The 20768-nt window shown below is 40.4% G+C and overlaps 2 protein-coding genes across 5 annotated transcripts in view; one reads left to right on the plus strand and one right to left on the minus strand.

Annotated features, from left to right (window-relative positions):
• Positions 1-19405, plus strand: part of CCPG1 (cell cycle progression 1) — a 44850-nt gene extending 25445 nt beyond the window's left edge. Inside the window, exons 6-10 of one of the 2 annotated variants that reach the window (XM_073652999.1) lie at positions 3764-4012; positions 4236-4357; positions 5991-6116; positions 15819-17131; positions 18806-19405. In XM_073652999.1, the coding sequence (XP_073509100.1) occupies positions 3764-4012; positions 4236-4357; positions 5991-6116; positions 15819-17131; positions 18806-18989 (1994 nt within the window). In that variant the 3' untranslated portion in view covers positions 18990-19405. The remainder of the gene's footprint in view (positions 1-3763; positions 4013-4235; positions 4358-5990; positions 6117-15818; positions 17132-18805) is intronic. The other variant, XM_073653000.1, reaches the window with a different exon arrangement.
• The window catches only part of PIGB (phosphatidylinositol glycan anchor biosynthesis class B), a 28419-nt gene continuing 27026 nt past the window's right edge, over positions 19376-20768 (minus strand). For all 3 annotated transcript variants that reach the window (XM_073653003.1, XM_073653002.1, XM_073653001.1), the window contains one exon: positions 19376-19766. In XM_073653003.1, coding sequence (XP_073509104.1) covers positions 19647-19766 — 120 coding nt within the window. In that variant the 3' untranslated portion in view covers positions 19376-19646. The remainder of the gene's footprint in view (positions 19767-20768) is intronic.

A 20768-nucleotide genomic window follows, 5' to 3' on the forward strand; every position in this document is an offset into this window, starting at 1 on the left:
GTTTATAGTTTGTCCTGTTTACTATAGAAATTGCTCTCTAACATTTACAGCCATATAATGAGTTTTGTTATAATTAGTAAATAATTTCTATGTGAAATAACATTTTTACTCAGAATTTGATTAAAGGGCAACTGTAGATCACACAGTCTTGATTGAAAATAAAGGGAAAATCTACAATCTAACACAAAAAAACCCTTTTATATAAGATAATCTTTAATAATCACAACATGACACATACAACACGAATAAAGTGCCCATAAGAAAGTGACTCAGTGCAGGTAGTTATATAGATATTAACCCTATACGGTCACCCCCCCCCATACATACACCAGAGGCGATAAAAATAATTTTGGCCACTGGATATATAGTACGTTAGTATGAGGTTAAACAAAAAAACACCTTATAAGCACCAAGTAACTTATTTTTAAAAACAGCAGGAAATCGTAGCTAGAGGGTACAAATTCATGTCTGATGTTGGTGGATCATGCAGATCCAGTCCCCCAAACTACATTTGATAGATAAATGACACAAAAAAACATATCAAGGGTACAACCCGCAAGATAAGCCAAGACAATATCAACATACCCTATTGCCCTATTGTAAATGCAGTACCACTGTAGTTCTTAATACTGATAGACGCCACAGCATTGCTTTAGAGTGGCGGACAGATATGTCTGCTACATCTGCTGTTACACAATAGTAACACAATATTCAGGTAAAAAAAGAGAGAACTTATCTTGCAAAAATATTAGGGTGCCCCAAGGGCTCCTCGAAGCGTTTCCCCTTTAATATCTGGCAATCTAAGCCCCGCAAAATATTTAATGGCATGTATATTCATAGGTGCACTGTGCACTTTTAACAGGTTACCAATATAAATTTATTTCAGATCCGAGGTCAAACCCCTAAGTTATCGTAATTCAGCTCCCAGATAAAACTTCTAATTTAAATTAAACCTAGTACTAATTCATGCCGGAGACCAACCACCTTAATTAAATGATACCCATTAATCAGACTCCAAGGTTAGTCCAAATGCCAAATCGGACCTCTAAATTAATCAAACATTAGAACCTAAAATAAATTCAGATGGCGGGCCAGGACCTGAAATTAATTTTGTCTTTTAAACCAGATTAGAGTCCTAACCAGACTCAGAAATTAATGAGATTTCGGAATAAAATTTTTCCTTCCAGACCCTTAAATTAAACTGACAAAGAAGGGGTGTGCTTGCCTCTACTTTATCATAGAATCATAGAATGGTAGAGTTGGAAGGGACCTCCTGGGTCATCTGGTCCAACCCCCTGCTCAAAGCAGGATTCACTAAATCATCTCAGACAGATGTCTGTCCAGCCTCTGTTTGAAGACGTCCATTGAAGGGGAACTCACCACCTCTCGTGGCAGCCTGTTCCACTCATTAATCACCCTAACTGTCAAAAAGTTTTTTCTAATATCTAATCTGTGTCTCCTCCCATTTAGTTTCATCCCATTGCTTCTAGTCTTTCCTTGTGCAAATGAGAATAAAGATGATCCTTCTACAATGTGACAGCCCTTGACATATTTGTAGACAGCTATTAAGTCTCCTCTCAGTCTTCTTTTTTGCAAGCTAAACATTCCCAAATCCTGCAACCGTTCCTCATAGGACATGGTTTGCAGACCAGTCACCATTCTGGTCGCTTTATACTAATGTCCCTCATCTTAAGGACCCTGTACAGATTCTGACCCAATCAGCGTGTGGGCCTAATGTGCCACCACACACCGCATCTTGATGCTGACCAGCTTCAGGACCTTATTGCTGCACTATGTTGAGATAGATGTGACAATGGGACTCGATCACAATTTTTACCTCTACAACCCCCATGGTTATGGCACTACACACTTTGCACTACACAGTGCGTGGACCCCTGTTGGGTTTTGAAACTTTGGTTGGGAAATGCTATCCTAAAATCTAGACGTGTTAAGTTAGATCCTATTTGAAATGTTCCCCTAGAAGCTTGTGTTCCTGCAAAGCAAACAGACTAGGAAGAAGATACACTGTGTTCTGCATAATAGACCTAGTGTTAATACTGTTAATATTTATTTTAGTAGGTGCTATTGTGATAAAAGTGTGCGGTGTGGAGCAGGATATTACAGAACAGCTGACAGACCGTATACTAAACAGTGATAAACGGCAACCAGCACAAAAAGGGTTGTTTCGGGGACAGAAAGTTATTTTGTTTGTAAATACCATTCAATAAGACTAAAAGGCTTATTCTCTTTAGACGTTATCAACTATCCGGAGGGGGATGGTTGATAACTTGCTGATTGATGGGGGTCTTACTGTTACGACCCCCACCGACCTTGAGAACAGTGCTCTATAACGCCTTGAATGAATGGAGTGATGGCCCAATATGTGTACCACTCCATTCATTCTGTATGGGATAGCTGGAGGTTCAGCACTTTGCTTTTCTGGCAGTCCCTGCTTATATATATTTATATATTGTATTATATTATGGGTCTAGTTGAAAAAAAAGACTCTGGTCCACCAATTATACGTACTTTGTCACTAAATTATCTATATCCCACAATGCCATTAGCTTCCAGCCCTTTAGATGCTCGGACAGACGGGCCATTTCAGATCTGTTAATAGATGATGATTTCTAAAGATGGGAATAGCCCCTTAAAGCCCCTTTACACAGGCAGATAATTAGCTGACAAAGAGTTTAAGACTGCTCATTCTGGCCCAAGAAAACACCCCACCGATCAGCCAACCAACGGTGATAGCTATAGAGTAAATCAAAAACAAATTTATATTACTTACCTTCCCTGTGTACAGTGTTGTGTCTACACCGCCGGCCCAGTTACTGCAGACAAACAGCAAAGACCTTTTTTCTTTCTAAATTAACTATCGCTGTCTATGAAAAAAGTGTTGTGTTTTTTGTTTTTTTTTTCCTTTTCAATGTCATGCTGTACTAACAACATTGCATAATATAAATATAATATATAGCTACATTTCTGAATGTGTCATATATGACCGATAGGTGGCTGTCAGTATGTAGAGAAGCCGCAGGTGGCGAACCCTTGTTGTTTTTTTTATGAGGAATTCTGATAAGGTCTGCCTGGATTTACTGTATATAAGGAAATAATTTGCGGCCTGCTTCCAGAGTTGACTTATTTTAAAGATAATTTTGCTGCTTCGGTCTTCTGTAGACCAATGACAGAATGGAAAAAAACTGACATAGGCACTGTCTCTTTGCATCCCATATTCAGTGTGGAAACCTCCACAGAAAAACTTTTTCTTTATAATAGGATTCCCAGAGAAAACTCCTATACTGTGTTAGAAAGGGGACAACTGTTGTTTTTGTTTTTTAATTCAAAGTTTTATTTATTTTATAGAAAGGAATGGATACAGCCACTACCATCACATAAAAGACTCACATAGATATACGGATAGCAAAGGATGAACTAGATTCTCAAGAAACAATCACACATGGGTAACAATAACGCACATTGTGGATTCAGTGATTTTAGAGACCACATAGTAGGTGGTGCTGTACATGTCGTACCTAAACTGTGTAGGAAATGAGAGAGGGAGGAAGGGAGAAAGGGTGAGAGAGGCTAGACCTCCTGTAGCAGCGGTCCGAATTGTGTAATGTATATAATCCATCAGAACCAAGAGACGCTGCTGGAAAAAAGGCGTTTCTGTTTAGTCTTGTTTGCATTCAGGCACGTTTTGGTTTGATACATTTTGCATTGAGCCACTAGAGATCAATAAGTTTGTTTCTTTCTGCAGTTTTTCCATCTCAGCCCAGTGAAGAAGACTCCAGTAACGATGAAGCGAGTGATGATTCTAGTCCTATACTGCGACGTCGCCGGTCTAGGAAATCTATACCTTCTGGATCGGAGTGTGAGAATAGAACATCAGTCGAGGGACCTGTTACCCCAGCGCCAAGAACATTTGTATGGATCAGCAGCAACCTAAATAAATGCATTATCCTCGCTCTGGTTATGGCAATAAGCATGGGCTTCGGACATTTTTATGGTAAGTGTTTTTGCTATAAGATGAAGCCAGACTTCTGAACAGGGGTTACTTATAAACGTATAATTGTACCCATTTAGGATGTTATGTTATATTTATTGCTGCTTTCTTTTTGCCACCTTGAAGTTTCTTGATGTTTTGAGATATTCAACATGATCTAATTAATGTGTCATTTAAATACAGATGTGCAACTTTAATTAGGAAATAATGGCTCTTTTATTTTAAGGTACTCTTCAGATATTAGAGCGGCAAAGATATGTGGAAAAAATTCACGAAAGTGAACTTAATGACATGAAGGACGATCTGTTTCAGTGTCAGAGGGAGCAGGAAGCCACAATTGAGCACAAGGTGAGTGGTGGGTTCACTGCTGTGCTACAGATCAAATGGTTTCTATGTAGTCCTGAAATGCATCTTTTCCATATAGCAGTCCCCATTCCGTGCTTTTTTATATTATTATATTATATTATATTATTTATATTGAAAAAATATATATTTTCATCCAAATGGCAGAAACAAATCTCAGACAATTTTTATTTTAATACTTGCGTATTTACTGGCCTATGTCAGGAAAGCTGCAAACGTATACATTCGCGCATAACATATAGCCGCACTCGCAGGAGTTTTTGGAATGTGTTAGTTGTTTAATTAATGAGATAGTTTCCAGTTCACCAAGATTATTTCTATCAATGACAAATAGAGTGAATTTCATAAGCGATTTTCTTAACGTTTCGACCCAAGCCTGGGTCTTTTTCAAATTCGAAAAATTAGACTGTCATCAAGTGTAGCTGTAATATATTTCGGATAATCCGGTATCTCATACAGGGCACTTGGCTTCAGAGGGAAAAGATAAATAAAAGAGCACTGTGTTGATGGTAGTGGATCAAGTGGTAGGTCGCCTGGTAGCACCAACGGGGCATCCATTATCTGTTCACACGTCCAGTTGTCATCTGTTTGTAACTGATCCAATATTTTAAAAAAAATAAAAGAGATATGTTACAAGTGGATCAAAAATAGATGCAAAGAGGAAACTTAAGTTTTTGTTTCTGAACTAAACATTTTTAAAACAAAACAGTTTGAACACTGGGATGCCCTACAGCGCCTCTGTGAACCAAAGGATTCAATTTTAAAAATAAATGTTTACTTCATAGGTTCCTTTTTTATATGCTGTATTCCACTGTAATAACGCAATATTCATTTAATGTGCTTTATACATTAAACATACATAGCACACCCCATAGAGCATATAGACATTCCAGTATGTCTGGTCCAGTATGTCTGCTGGTGTGCAGAAGACTTTGGTAAAATAAAGGGCAAAGCTAAAGAGTTATATTTTGAGCGTCAACTTATAATGGATGAAGTCTTAATGCCGAAAAATATTTTCTCCAGACATTCAGCACACCTAGAACATTGCTGGAGAAAACATGTTTGCAGCATGTGCCAGGGTTGCTGTCCTCTGTGCCGGGGTTTCCTGTGTGTAAGGGTGCAGCTTCATCAAGGGCATTTTTCAGAGTCTTATTGTACTGTTTCAAAATTAAGCTGGAAGATGAGAGAGGGTGAGGGAGGGAGGAGATTGGGGCCAATAGTGACTGCACATCCTTCATAAGTTGCTGGATATTGATGGCACGTGTATGTGTGATATGTAGGGTTATCCTGAGTGGAGCAACAGATTTTGACAGTGAAGGGGAGAATGTTATCATCAGAGAGCAGGAGGGGGGAGTTAGTGAAATCATACCCTGAGCAAAATCTGAAGATCAGGTCCAGTGTATTCCCGTGTTAATGTATAGGAAAGCTAGTAAGTTGTGAAAGGCCTAGTTAGGAAGTTAGAGGCAAGATGAGTAGCATATGTGGAGACTGGATTCTCATCATACATACAGAATTTGTATGGGAAGCTACCGATATATAGCTTTTACTGCTGCTCTTGCAATACCAGTAAGTCAGAATTTGGTGCAGTAAATCCGTTTAATAGCTTCTGTATTTACAGGAAGTTTTTGAACAGCTTACAGAAGACCTAGAAGAGAGAGAAGATATGGTTCTATCTCTTGAAGATGTAATGGACAAAATCACCAAAGAAAACCACATACTTAAACAGAAAGAGAATGACCTAAAGGTGCTTACTATATTATTGCCATATTTTACAACTCGAGAAAAGCTAAGGTTAAATATTTATCTTTCTTTTTTTCTGTTAGTGTGGCTTATGGAGCACATTAGTTTGGAAAGATCAGAGGACTACAGAGGACTTATAATAAAACATTGAAATGGATTTAAATATTCCACACAATCTACTTCTTGCAATTCAGGCCCTCAGCCCTGTGAAGGCAGTATAGGTACTGAGCTGTGAACTTTGAGATTCACAAGTAGGCCACTAACAATGCTGTTGTTTGAAGCCAAAAAGCAAAAAAAACTGATTCAAGTAGAAGGCAGCGTTGGACAGGGAATAGAGACAGAATGACAAAGCCTTGGCAAGTGCTTCCACATACCAAAAGCACTTAATCCTTATTTGCATATTGATTTAAATGGCGATTAAAGGTAACGTACAATCGATCTAGCTAGTTAAAGGGATGGATGGACTTGTCTTTGCAAGGGCTACATGCCCATACAGTGGGGAAAATAAGTATTTGATACACTTCCGATTTTGCAAGTTTTCCCACCTACAAAGAATGGAGAGGTCTGTAATTTTTATCTTAGGTATACTTCAACTGTGAGAGACAGAATCTAAAAAATAAATCCAGAAAATCACATTGTATGGTTTTTACATAATTAATTAGCATTTTATTGCATGAAATAAGTATTTGATTCAATAGAAAAACCAAACATAATATTTGGTACAGAAACCTTTGTTTGCAATTACAGAGGTCAGACATTTCCTGCAGTTCTTGACCAAGTTTGCACACACTGCAGCAGGGATTTTGGCCCACTCCTCCATAAAGATCTTAATAATAATAATAATAATAATAATCTTTATTTTTATATAGAAACTACATATTCCGCAGCGCTTTACAGACATTATCATCGCTGTCCCCAATATGGCTCACAATCTACATTCCCTATCAGTATGTCTTTGGAGTATGGGAGGAAACCCACGCAAACACGGGGAGAACATAGATTTCGGGGCTTTCGCTGGGCAACATTGAGTTTCAGCTCCCTCCAAAGACTTTCTATTGGGTTCAGGTCTGGAAACTGGCTAGGTCACTCCAGGACCTTGAAATTTTTCTTTTGGAGCCACTGCTTAGTTGCCCTGGCTGTATGTTTCGTGTCTTTGTCATGCTGGAAGACCCAGCCACGAACCATCTTCAATGCTCTTATTGAGGGAAGGAGGTTGTTGGCCAAAATCTCATGATACATGACCCCATCCATCCTCCCTTCAATACATTGCAGTCGTCCTGTCTCCTTTGCAGAAAATCACCCCCAAAGTATGATGTTTCCCCCTCCATGCTTCGCGATTGGAACTGTGTTCTTGGGGTTGTACTCATCCTTCTTCATCCTCCAAACACGGCGAGTGGAGTTGATACCAAAAAGTTCTATTTTGGGCTCATCTGACCACATGACCTTCTTCCATGCCTCCTCAGGATCTTCCAGATGGTCAATGGCGAACTTCAAACGGCCTGGACATTTGCTGGTGTGAGCAGGGAAACCTTGCATGCCCTGCAGGATTTTAATCCATGACGGCGTAGTGTGTTACTAACGGTAATGTTTGAGACTGTGGTCTTCAGCTCTCTTCAGGTCATTGACAAGGTCCTCCCGTGTAGTTGTCGGCTGATTCCTGACGTTTCTCAGAATCATCCTTAACCCACGAGGCAAGATCTTGCATGTAGCCCCAGACCGAGGAAGATTGACAGTCATCTTGTGTTTCTTCCATTTTCTAATAATTGTGCCAACAGTTGTTGCCTTCTCACCAAGCTGCTTGCCTATTGTCCTGCAGCCCATCCCTTCCTTGTGCAAGTCTACAATTTTGTCCCTGGTGTCCTTAGACAGCTCTTTGGTCTTGGCCATGGTGAAGAGGTTGGAGTGTGATTGATTGTGTGGACAGATGTCTCTTAAACTGGTGCAATTAATACTGGTAATAAGTGCAGAGTAGGAGGGTTTTTTAATGAAAAACTTGCTGGTTGGTAGGTGACCAATTACTTAATTAATTCGCATTTTATTGCAAGAAATATGTAAAAATCATACAATGTGATTTTCTGTTTTTTATTTTTAGATTCTGTCTCACAGTTGAAGTGTACCTACGATCAAAATTACAGACCTCTCCATTCTTTGTAGCTGGGAAAACTTGCACACTCAGCAGTGTATCAAATACCGTATTTTTCAGACTATAAGACGCACCCCAAATTTGGGGGTGGAAAATAGGAAAAAAAAAAATTTTTATGAGATGGGGGTCCGTCTTATAGTCTGAATAGGTATCTTACCTGGGGGGCAGTGGAGCGAGGGTCACAGAAGGCAGGGTCCCCCAGGAAGCCGGCAGAAGTGGAGGAATGCTGCAGACCCGGGGTGGTCCAGCAGCGGGGGAGTTGCAGTGATGGTGGAGCAGGATCGTAGGAAGGAGGGCCCTCCGTTCCCTCCCTCAGGAACCCGGCTGCGGCAGCAGAAGAGGTGAGATGCTGCAGGGCTGGTGTCTGGCTGTAGGTGGTGAGGCAGAGCGGCGTGCGCAGCTTTTCCAGTGGCGGCGGCCATCTTCCTGAAGCCGTGGGCCTCAGGAAAATAGCTGCCAAGCTCCCAGTCTGCACATTCGCTGGCTTGGGCGGCCATCTTCCTTTAGATCACAGCTTCAGGAAGATGGCCACCGGAAAAGCCGCATATGCCGCTCTGCCTCACCACCTACAGCCAGAGACCGGCCCCCCAGCATCTTACCTCTTCTGCTGCCGCCGCCGGGTTCCTGAGGAAGGCAACGGAGGGCCTTGCTTCCTATGATCCTGCTCCACCACCACCGCAACTGCCCGGTACATTCGGACCATAAGTCACCCCCCCATTATCCTCCCAAATTTGGGGGGGGGGGGGAGTGCGTCTTATGGTCCGAAAAATACTGTACCTATTTTCCTCACTATTTGAGGGGTGACATCTTGCTGACAAATTCCCTTTAAGGTCCAATACTGTTAAGCAATAGCATACAGCATGCATAGTTTTAAAGAGGTTTTACGAAACCTAACTACATTTCATATAATAATCTATTTAATGTAAAAAATAACCACTTTTGTAATATACTTCAATGAAAAATTTCCTAGGCTTCATTCTCTTCTCTAACTTCCTACCTGTGTGTTTTTTTTTTTTTTTTTTTTTTTTTTTAATTCAATGTATTTTTTTTTACAGCCAGTAGTTCTCAATGAAAGTTGCACAGTTTGACAGCATACTGAGCATGCATTGGCATTGACAACTGGTGCATGCTCAGTATAGCAAAGAATAGCCTAGCGCCTGAAAGAGTCGCTCCTTATGATGATCCGTGTCAGGGTGGGAACAGCAGCTGTGGCAGTGACTGCAGTGCCAGCCCCTTGATGACGTCCCGTTGGAGTCTCCTAGCAAACAAAACATCATTAGATGTAAAAAACAAAACAAAACAGGAAGTCAGAGTAGGGATTTTTTTCTTATTGAAGTGTATTGGAAAAGTGTTACATTTTTTTTTACATTAAGTAGATAGACGTATATTTAATTCGATTTAGCTTTTGGACAACCCTTTTAAGCACGCTTCACTGCAATATAGTGGGTTTCTGAATAATCTGATCAGTTAAGGGGAGAGATGCTATGAATCCTCTGTGATCCCGTGCTGTAATGTCTGTATTGTCTTTTGCTTCCCCCCCCTGCCCAGGAGATGTGGTATGTTCCGTACACGGTCAGACACAGACAATTTTTAAAATTAACTTTTGTTTGTGAGAAAACCCCTTTAAGTAATGCTTTTTCCCTATGGAGTCAAATGAGGGGTCGCTCACTGTATCAGAGTGGGTGCTCGGAAGTTAATTATATCAAATTTCGTTCCAAAAGAAACTCCGGCACTCCAATATGAATGCAAAGATAATTTATTAATTAATTAACCCCACATCGGGAAAAGCGGCCAACGTTTCGACCTTTATGGTCTTTGTCAAGGCCTTTTTGCTAAAATGTAGGCAAAAAAAAATAGAGAAAATAAATATACGGAAATGTTAACCACATTCATCAAAGTATAAAGCAAGTATCATTGCAAAGGTATAAACTGAGAATCTATACACACATGATGTGGGATAAGTATCTGACAAAACAGTACAGAACATTGGCTAGTCAATATGTCTCAAGAAAATATATATAGAGGCATGGCAGCATAGCACTGTCAATATTCCAAATAGTAAAAAGATAGGGAGTCTCATAGAGATCTAAGATGACGATTTAAAACTTAGTATAATGGATCTCCTTGGTGGTTTAGATTACAAGTGAGGGAAGATAGGAACATCTCAAATGATGTACATACCTGTAGGAGCCGGGGGTGTTTGTGGAGGTAATGGTGGTGGTAAATAATGCCGTATGTGGTACCCATCTGTGCTGCCCTCTTTATGTACCCCATCTGGTTAGCGTACCTGTTATGGGACATCCGGCGGCGTGTGCGCTGGCTGCGTGTGGCTATTTCCGGTCATGCGCAGTGCGACGTGTCGTACTTCCGGTGCGCATGCTGGAGCGCAATAGGTATCTTGGAGCGCAGTGGAACGAACGCATGGGGTTTCCGGTCATGCGCACCATGAGTGGCCGCAGTGTGAGATATGAGAAACCATGGAGATGGTATAAACAAAAAGGTGTCCCTTGCGAGGCACTAAGGGGAGGGGACTTATAAAGAAATTATTGTTACGTTATTAGATAATCCTTATAGAAGAAAATAGTGGCCTTAATTAATCACCTATAGGAAAATAAAATAAAAGGGACAATCAGAGATGTAGTAGAGTTATTTTGTACTTAAGACAAAACATAGATGTCAATAAATATGAATACATAATGTTAAATTACAATGGAACATATTTAATAATGTTGCACTTCATAGTCTCTGTTTAGACCCTTTGGTGTAAGGGTCTGCAATGTACTGTATGTATCCAGTAGGACTCACGTTCTAGGAGTCTTTTAATGCGGTCTCCCCCTCTCCTATTTTGCGGGATGTGATCAATTATCTGGTACCTTAGTTGTGAGACACTATGGGACATGGGATGTGGGGTTAATTAATTAATAAATTATCTTTGCATTCTTCCCTATGGAGGCTATGCAGAATATTTATTTTACATGTACAGTGGGTACGGAAAGTATTCGGACCCCTTTAAATTTTTCAATCTTTGTTCAATTGCAGCCATTTGGTAAATTCTAAAAAGTTCCATTTTTTTCTCATTAAAGTACACTCTGCACCCCATCCTGACTGAAAAAATCAGAAATGTAGAAATTTTTGCAAATTTATTAAAGAAAAACTGAAATATCACATGGTCATAAGTATTCAGACCCTTTGCTCAGACACTCATATCTAAGTCACATGCTGTCCATTTCCTTGTGATCCTCCTTGTGATGGTTCTACTCCTTCATTGGAGTCCAACTGTGTTTCATTAAACTGATAGGACTTGATTTGGAAAGGCACACACCTGTCTATATAAGACCTCACTGCTCACAGTGCATGTCAGACAAATGAGAATCATGAGCTCAAAGGAACTGCCCAAGGAGCTCAGAGACAGAATTGTGGCAAGGCATAGATCTGGCCAAGGTTATAAAAGAATTTCTGCATTACTCAAGGTTCCTAAGAGCACAGTGGCCTCCATAATCCTTAAATGGAAGAAGTTTGGGACCACCAGAAGTCTTCCTTGACCTGGCCGCCCAGCCAAATTGAGCAATCGTGGGAGAAGAGCCTTGGTGAGAGAGGTAAAGAAGAACTCCAACATCACTGTGGCTGAGCTCCAGAAATGCAGTAGGGAGATGGGAGAAAGTTTCACAAAGTCAACTATCACTGCAGCTCTCCACCAGCCTGGCCTTTATGGCAGAGTGGCCTGACTGAAGCCTCTCCTCAGTGCAAGACATTTGAAAATCCGCATAGAGTTTGCTCAACAACACATGAAGGACTCCCAGACTATGAGAAATAAGATTATCTGATCTGATGAGACGAAGATAGAACTTTTTGGTGATAATTCTAAGCGGTATGTGTGGAGAAAACCAAGCACTGCTCATCACCTGCCCAATACAATCCCAACAGTGAAACATGGTGGTGGCAGCATTATGCTATGGGGGTGTTCTTCAGCTGCAGGGACAGGACAACTGGTGGGAATTGAAGGAAACATGAATGTGGCCAAGTACAGAGATATCTGGATGAAAACCTCTTCCAGAGTGCTCTGGACCTCAGACTTGGCCGAAGGTTCACCTTCCAACAAGACAATGACCCTAAGCACACAATGTTTTAATCTGAAAGAACCAAGGGTTTCCAGTCGGCATTCCCCTACTGGTACTTGATGGACTTAAAGTTGTATAACAAATCTGATCAGGTCAAGCACATTTACCTTAAAATGGTCATAAACCCATATCAGAACAAAAGACCTCAAATATCCTCTACTGTGCACAAACTGTATTTTGTATATGGAATTGTTATTATTTATTATTATAGCGCCATTTATTCCATGGCGCTTTACATGTGAAAAAGGGGTATACATACAAGAACAATTACAATGATCTTTAACAAAACGTGACAGCGAGTGGTCCAGGAGGAGAGAGGACCCTGCTCGCGAGGGCCACAGTCTACAAGGGATGGGTGAGGGTACAGTAGGTAAGGGTAGGGCTGGTCGTGTAGCGGTATGGTGGAGCGGTGGTTACTGCAGGTTGTAGGCTTGTCAATATGTAGCAAACAAATAGTTCAACGTGCAACTGTGCGTTATAATGAGGACATGCTAGATGCATGATTAATTTTATTGAATGAAGTGAATGGCTAAACTCATCCCAACATGGCCTCTTTGGGGATCCCTGCATAAACTGCCCCTAGAAAACAGATTTAGTGGTACAGGAAGCTACTCTTGCTTTAGCTGGGTCAAATCTGTTGCCATGTCGGAGGCCACAATTGCAGAACTTTTTTTTAACTGATAACCATCCTCTGAAGTTACAATGGTCTGTATAAAAAACTGACTATAGCCACATTGTGCTAGGGGTGCCAGACAATAAAATCTGTTACATGTTCAAGGTACTTAAAGGAGGCATCAAAGCTGAGAGGGTATCTACTTAAAAGACCGTCCAAAAGTGGTGTGTCTATTACACTCCAAGCTAATCTCAAAAGTTCGTACAAGATGTCAGAACTTAGAGGGTATCATCCATTTTGAAAGCCATTGTCCACCCCCACCCCCCTTCATGGTGTTGTCTCCGAGTCCTTTGACTTAATTTATTAGACTATGGAGCTGTCTAGTACTTAACTTGGATTGCCCACACTAGTTTGGTTGTAACAGCCACTTACAATGGTGGCCAAAAGTATTGGCACCCCTGCAATTCGGTCAGATAATACTCCTTTTCTTCCTGAAAATGATAGCAATCACAAATTCTTTGGTATTATTATCTTCATTTAATTTGCTTGCAAGGAAAAAAAACAAAAGACAATGAAGCGAAAATCAAATCATTGATCATTTCGCACAAAACTCTAAAAATGGGCCAGACAAAGTATTGGCACCCTCAGCCTAATACTTGGTTGCACAACATTTAGCCAAAATAACTGCGAACAACCACTTCCGGTAACCATCAATGAGTTTCTTACAATGCTCTGCTGGAATTGTAGACCATTCTTCTTTGGCAAACTGCTCCAGGTCCCTGATATTTGAAGGGTGCCTTCTCCAAACTGCCATTTTGAGATCTCTCCACAGGTGTTCTATGGGATTCAGGTCTGGACTCATTGCTGGCCACCGTAGAAGTCCCCAGTGCTTTCTCTCAAACCATTTTATAGTGCTTTTGGAAGTGTGTTTTGGGTCATTGTCTTGCTGGAAGACCCATGACCTCTGGGGGAGACCCAGCTTTCTCACACTGGGCCCTACATTATGCTGCAAAATTTGTTGGCAGTCTTCAGACTTCATAATGCCGTGCACACGGTCAAGCAGTCCAGTGCCAGAGGCAGCAAAGCAACCCCAAAACATCAGGGAACCTCCGCCATGTTTGACTGTAGGGACCGTGTTCTTTTCTTTGAATGCCTCTTTTTTTTCCTGTACACTCTATGTTGATGCTTTTTCCCTGTACACTCTATGTTGATGCTTTTTCCCAAAAAGCTCTACTTTTGTCTCATCTGACCAGAGAACATTCTTCCAAAACGTTTTAGGCTTTCTCAGGTAAGTTTTGGCAAACTCCAGCCTGGCTTTTTTATGTCTCGGGGTAAGAAGTGGGGTCTTCCTGGGTATCCTACCATACAGTCCCTTTTCATTCAGACGCCGACGGATAGTACGGGTTGACACTGTTGTACCCTCGGACTGCAGGGCAGCTTGAACTTGTTTGGATGTTAGTCGAGGTTCTTTATCCACCATCCGCACAATCTTGCGTTGAAATCTCTCGTAAATTTTTCTTTTCCGTCCACATCTAGGGAGGTTAGCCACAGTGCCATGGGCTTTAAACTTCTTTATGACACTGCGCACGGAAGACACAGGAACATTCAGGTCTTTGGAGATGGACTTGTAGCCTTGAGATTGCTCATGCTTCCTCACAATTTGGTTTCTCAAGTCCTCAGACAGTTCTTTGGTCTTCTTTCTTTTCTCCATGCTCAATGTGATACACACAAGGACACAGGACAGAGGTTGAGTCAACTTTAATCCATGTTAACTGGCTGCAAGTGTGATTTAGTTATTGCCAACACCTGTTAGGTGCCACAGGTAAGTTACAGGTGCTGTTAATTACATGAATTAGAGAAGCATCACATGATTTTTGAAACAGTGCCAATACTTTTGTCCACCCCCTTTTTTAGGTTTGGTGTGGAATTCTATCCAATTTGGCTTTAGGACAATTCTTTTTGTGTTTTTTCATTGAAGACAAATTAAATGAAGATAATACCAAAGAATTTGTGATTGCAATCATTTTCAGGAAGAAACTGAGTATTATCTGACAGAATTGCAGGGGTGCCAATACTTTTGGCCACCACTGTATAAAGCCCTTTCATTCCTGGAGGTGGTGTCCAACTTGGCATTCTCCTGATTCTTTTACCAGATTGCTTGAACAAATTTAGTTGTTTTCTTTGCATTGAAGAGATTAAGTTTTTAACCATCCTCTTTCACTAAAGTGTTCTGGGGTTTCTCTTAGAACGTCTGCTTCACCTTTCTCCTGGAGCAACCTCACAGAACTGTGGTGGCAATGAAGCCAATATTATATTAACCCAAGTCAAAGCTGATGCCATGTTAGAGAGCAAATTAATAGAAACATGATATTTTTCCTTTGCCACATATGACCTACATGTATGTCAAATGCCAGGTGTGGGTGTATGGAGCGGGCTCAGGAGCTGCACCTGCACCATACCTGGGAGCTGTTACACAGCTGGCGTCTTGATGCAACCAGCTAGGCTCTCATTGCTGAAGTTAACAAGAGGAAAGAAACGAAAGCACAGAAACTTAAAACAAAAATTGGTCTGACAGGAACAGGTTAATATATCAGTGCAATAGTAAAATATGATTAGCAAGGAAAGTTATAGAAGGCTGATTTTAATTATCCTCCACTGGACTTTAGCTAAATAAATTAATGGGGTGAATTAAAAGCTGTTCACCTTTGTCTTCAGATCTGACACAGCACTATGGCTTCCATAATAAAAGGCAGCAGTTACAACTGCATATGTTTCTTTGCGTATAAATGTAATTTGTAATGAAGTAATCCCATTTTTATTTAAACTTTTCAGCTAGAGGCGGATGACCTAGCAACCAGCCTGAAAACTACTGAGGTACAAAATAAAAACTTTGCACTGGAAAACCAACATCTAAGGGAATCCTTAGAGAAAGAGGAACAAGCTTTATCTTCTCTGAAAGAGGAGCTACGGAAACTACGAGAACAGATCAGAAACCTTGATGAGAAGGGAAAGCACGAGATCATACTGTTAGAGAATCAGAAGCTAAAAGAACATCTGAAGGAGGAAAGGCAAAAGATTCGTGATTTCCGAACACAGAAGGAGAACCTTTTAAATGAAGCCCAGTTATTAAAAAAGGAGTTGGATAATGAGCGGACAATTACTGACTCTTTAAGGGTAGAACTTGAGGAAATAAGTAAGAGGAGATCATCTACAGCCGCCTCCTTCAAAAATGACCAAGAGATAGCTAACTTGAAGGACCGTCTTTCTGACTTAGAAAAAAAACTCAATTTTGAACAACAGAGATCAGATTTGTGGGAAAGACTTTACATTGAAACCAAGGAACAAAATGAAAAACTGGAAGCCGGAAAATCAAAAGGTAAAGCGAAATCAAAGGATACATTCTTTAATTCTGTAAAAGATACGTTTGATGCCATGAAGAATTCTACCAAGGATTTTGTGAGACATCACAAGGAAAAGATCAAACAAGCAAAAGAAGCCGTGAAGCAGAATTTGAAGAAGTTCTCCGATTCTGTAAAAAATACTTTCAGGCACTTTAAAGACACCACTAGAGGTATGTTTGATAAAAACCGCAATAGGAAACATGGAGAAAGGAGGAGGGAAGAAACTAAGGGAGCTCGAACAGTGCGCCGCGAGTACAAGCCTGATACTGAGAGGATGTATCCTAAGAAGGCAGCAACCAGTCACCATGAATATGAAGATCCACAAGACCAAAGCCAGGAACAGTTTGAAGGTACAGCTGGCTGGAAATCCAGTGGGGATCCCAATAAAAAAGGCTGCTCTGGAGTTTACGACTGCGCTCACCAGGAGTCCATCAGCCTCTTCAACAAAGTTTTGGACCCTGTGAGAGTAGAAGAGTTCAATGACTTGATGCAAGTATATCTACAGGAGCAAGTAGATGATTTCCAACACTGGGAAGAACTAGAACACTTCATTAATAGATTTTTTCTAAATGGTGTTTTCATTCATGATCAGATGCTTTTCACTGATTTTGTGAAAAATGTTGAGGATTATCTTGAAGACATGAAGGAGTATCAGACGAACACTGGCGCGGTCTTTGAAGATCTGGATGAATTTGTGTACAGACATTATTTTGGGAATGCTTATTCAGCACCATATGGACCAAGGTTGGTAGATTAACATTTCATTAATTCCATATAGTTTATACGACTGCTCAGTAGGCATAATTGTATACACTATTTTTGGGGGGGGCTTGGGATATGAGGTTTCAAACTTGCATTTTCAATACAGTTGCAATTAGTTTGAATGTGACGTGTAACCGCAACAAAATTATGTAATTGGAAATATTTTAAGAGAAAATAAAATACAAAAGAAAGGTAAATCAGTACATGTAATTGAAAGATCAGATACACAATCCCTTTCTAAATGTTTGTGCCAATGGTGACTGCTGTGAGACATGTTTCCAGCATCCCTGGCAAGCAGCTGGTTTGGCCATTTGAAGCCAAGGTAGATAGTATTTTGGAGATGGTTATATCCTTGCTTTTTTGATGAATGTTCATCAAATATAAAGAGTATTCTAATTTCTAGAAAGACAGTTTCATCAAGCTGCTCTCTATTCTGGCTCAGAAGAAAGGAAAGGTGACTATTTTTTAAGCTACAGCAATCGATTTCTGTTGCAGAATGTGCAGATTTTTCCCATTGATTAGAACAGGGACGACAAAATTGAAAAATCTTATCCACAGCTAATGTTTTGTTGTGGATTACCTGTGGTAAAGTTGAAAGGTGCGGAGAATATTCTAAAATATAAACGTTCCACGTCAGTCTGTGTACTGACCACACCGGCATGCTTTGACTAGTCACCGCTGCAGCTGGTTGAGAAGTGAGATGCAGGGAGTCAGGGAAGTTTTGGTGTTTTGGTACAGGGTCCTAACAATCAACTGACTTGATCAGTAGAGCTAAATCTGCATGACTTGGTGTAAATTTGTCTTGTGGATTTCACTGCAGATTTCTTGTGAACATTTTCCACAGCAAATCTATTGTGTGTGGATTTACCATTATGGTTTCAGGATGGATTTAAAGGTGTATTACACCCCTGTCTCCCATTGTAGTGTGTTTTAAAGCAAACTGCTTTTACTCAAACTCCCCAGGTCCAATGCTGAGTCTCTGATACTGCTCCCAGTGCCTGCAGTGCTGATTGACAGCACATTGACACTGCTGCAGCCAGTGCCTGAGATCAAGCTGGTTTACCACAGTAATAGGCATGAGCTGCTGAGCTCACTGATTGGCTGCAGCGCTGTCAACATGATGTCAATGCTTCAGGCAATCACATGCACTGGGATTAGCGTCAAAGACTCAGTTCTGGACGTGGGGAGGGTGAGTAAGGCTCAGGTTTTTTTTAAACCAGCTGCGCTTTAATATGCTCACCCAGTGTTTCTATGCTCCTTCCAAGTAGTAATAATAATCATCTTTTTATTTATATAGCGCCAAGATATTCCCCAGCGCTTTAAAATTCAGATAATTTACAGACATTATGGGCACTGTCCCTATTGGGGCTCACAATCTACATTCCCTATCAGTATGTCTCTGGAGTATGGGAGGAAACCGGAGAACCTGGAGGAAACCTACACAAACATGGGGAGAACATACAAACTCCTTGCAGATGTTGTCCTTGGTGGGATTTGAACCCAGGACCCCAGCGCTGCAAAGCAACAGTGCTAACCACTGAGCCACTGTGCGCTGCTATTGTTTTTATCTTGTGTGATTTGGACAGACTGAGGTTAAATAAGAGGTTATCAATGTGAACCATTCCCTGTTAAAATTATAACATTACTTTCCTGTAGAAAACCAGAAAAAGTACCTCCTTACAAGAACACAGAAACTAAAAATCACAGAAAGGAGGAAGAGAAGCGACAATCAAGAGATGAGCAAGAAGGTAAATGGAGTAAGCATGGGCGTGCCAATGGAAGACAGATGGCAAATGTTGAAATAGAATTGGGGCAGCTGCCGTTTGATCCTAAATATTGATCTCTCTATATTGATCTCTCTATATGTTAATGACATAGCTATGATTAGGAGCAGGATAAGCACCACGTGGCTGTAAGTGCCGTGGACACGGACGTCTTATCCTGCCGCTCGCTGTCTGGTTTTCTCTGTTGTGCGATCTGTTTCAGCTTTGCTAATGTTTAATTTAGTAATGAACAGATTACTTTTCACCTGCTCGCATGATTCAATGTCATCTATGATCTCTGAATCCCATGTAATCGTGTCTGTCTGTTGTGCTATTACATGTGCAGTGTTCACCTTTTTCTAATGAAATGCTGGTTACTCATTTAACCGTTCTTACTTCTCTCCGGCATCTTCCTGCCGTTCAACATTGTTCTCTCATTATTTGTAAGATGATAAAGACTGAATTAAAAAACAAAAAGCTTTATTTAAAATAATGTTTTCTGTATGTTCATTTGTACATATGTACACAAGGCCAGAGCTAAGCTGCTCGCGTCATCTCTGCATTCTTCTTAGGTGCAGCCGGATTATTTTAGGGTCACAGTGAATTCATGGATATGAATTTTGAGAAACAGTCAAGGTCTTGAAGAAATGGCAATGTCACAGCTGTGTAATACTAATCCTCCATCTTATCCAGTGGTCCATAAATCCATCATTGTTCCAAAGGCGTCAAGGTCTTTATTTCATTTGCCGTTCATACATGTATATGTGGCTTCCAATTCGACCTTCCGGTAGATGAGTATGGAATACAGATGCTGTCCTCACATAATGGTTTGTTTTCAGAAATGGGCTTATTCCCTAGCAAAGAAAACAGGAAATTCTGTAACTTGAAAGGTAGGATTAAAAAGACAGTGACACCATTGAATTCTAACCATTCACTTCTATACATCCGTTTATGTGTAGACCAAACAGATCTTGAAAATGGTGAGAAATTGAGATGCAGTCAGTGAATACAATCCTTCCTCCTCACATCGGTCTGTATCGGTCCATATAGAAAACTTACCGCATTGATCTGTGTGCAGTGCGTCACACACTTCTTTCCACACTGGCCAAAAGTGTGTGTGGCAAAAAATTGCAGCCGGTGCTAGTCGCATCTGTTTTTTTTTTCCCCAACTCTTAAAGATTTATCAGGCCAATAAAAGTGTAAAGTGAAGAAATATACACAATAGTCCATCCAAACATATCTAATCGGTAACTAGTTATTCAAATTAGCATTTAATTCTAATAACTAGTTATTGCTTAGATATGATTGGATGACCTATTGTACAGATCTTCATTTAGCACTTTATTGATGCAGAGAAGGTTTCATCATCACTGACGGCAATTCTTCACTGTAAGAGCACTAAGACTAAGGAACCCTGTACCAAAACATGTTGTGATTATCTATTTATTGATTAAGTTCATGAGGAGTCTTGATGCAGTTTTTTTCTCTTTAAAGAGTATGTTCACAAGTTGCGTTTTTTTTTTCCCCCGCAAATAAAATGCCGCTTTTTATTTATTTAGCACATTGAATGCAAATTTTGAAGTCTCATGAACATACGGCTTATTTTTTTGCTTGCAGATCTGTAGTAGTTTAAAATCTGCAGCATGTCAATTCATTCAGTTTTTGCAGTGTTTTTCATCCATTCAAATGAACGGGCGGAATAAAAACGCACAAAAAAGGTGAGTATTTTACAGTGTTTTTCTGCCAACATTCAAGTATTTACAGCAGATTTTTACGCTGCAAATATTGTACGTGGTGAGCAAATAGCCTGCAGTAAGTAAATAGTAGAAGTACATATAAATAAGGTGTGTGAACAG

This window comes from Phyllobates terribilis, unplaced genomic scaffold (assembly GCF_046119375.1).
Source record: "Phyllobates terribilis strain yellow unplaced genomic scaffold, ASM4611937v1 Scaffold_11__3_contigs__length_659146591, whole genome shotgun sequence".
NCBI lineage: Eukaryota > Metazoa > Chordata > Amphibia > Anura > Dendrobatidae > Phyllobates > Phyllobates terribilis.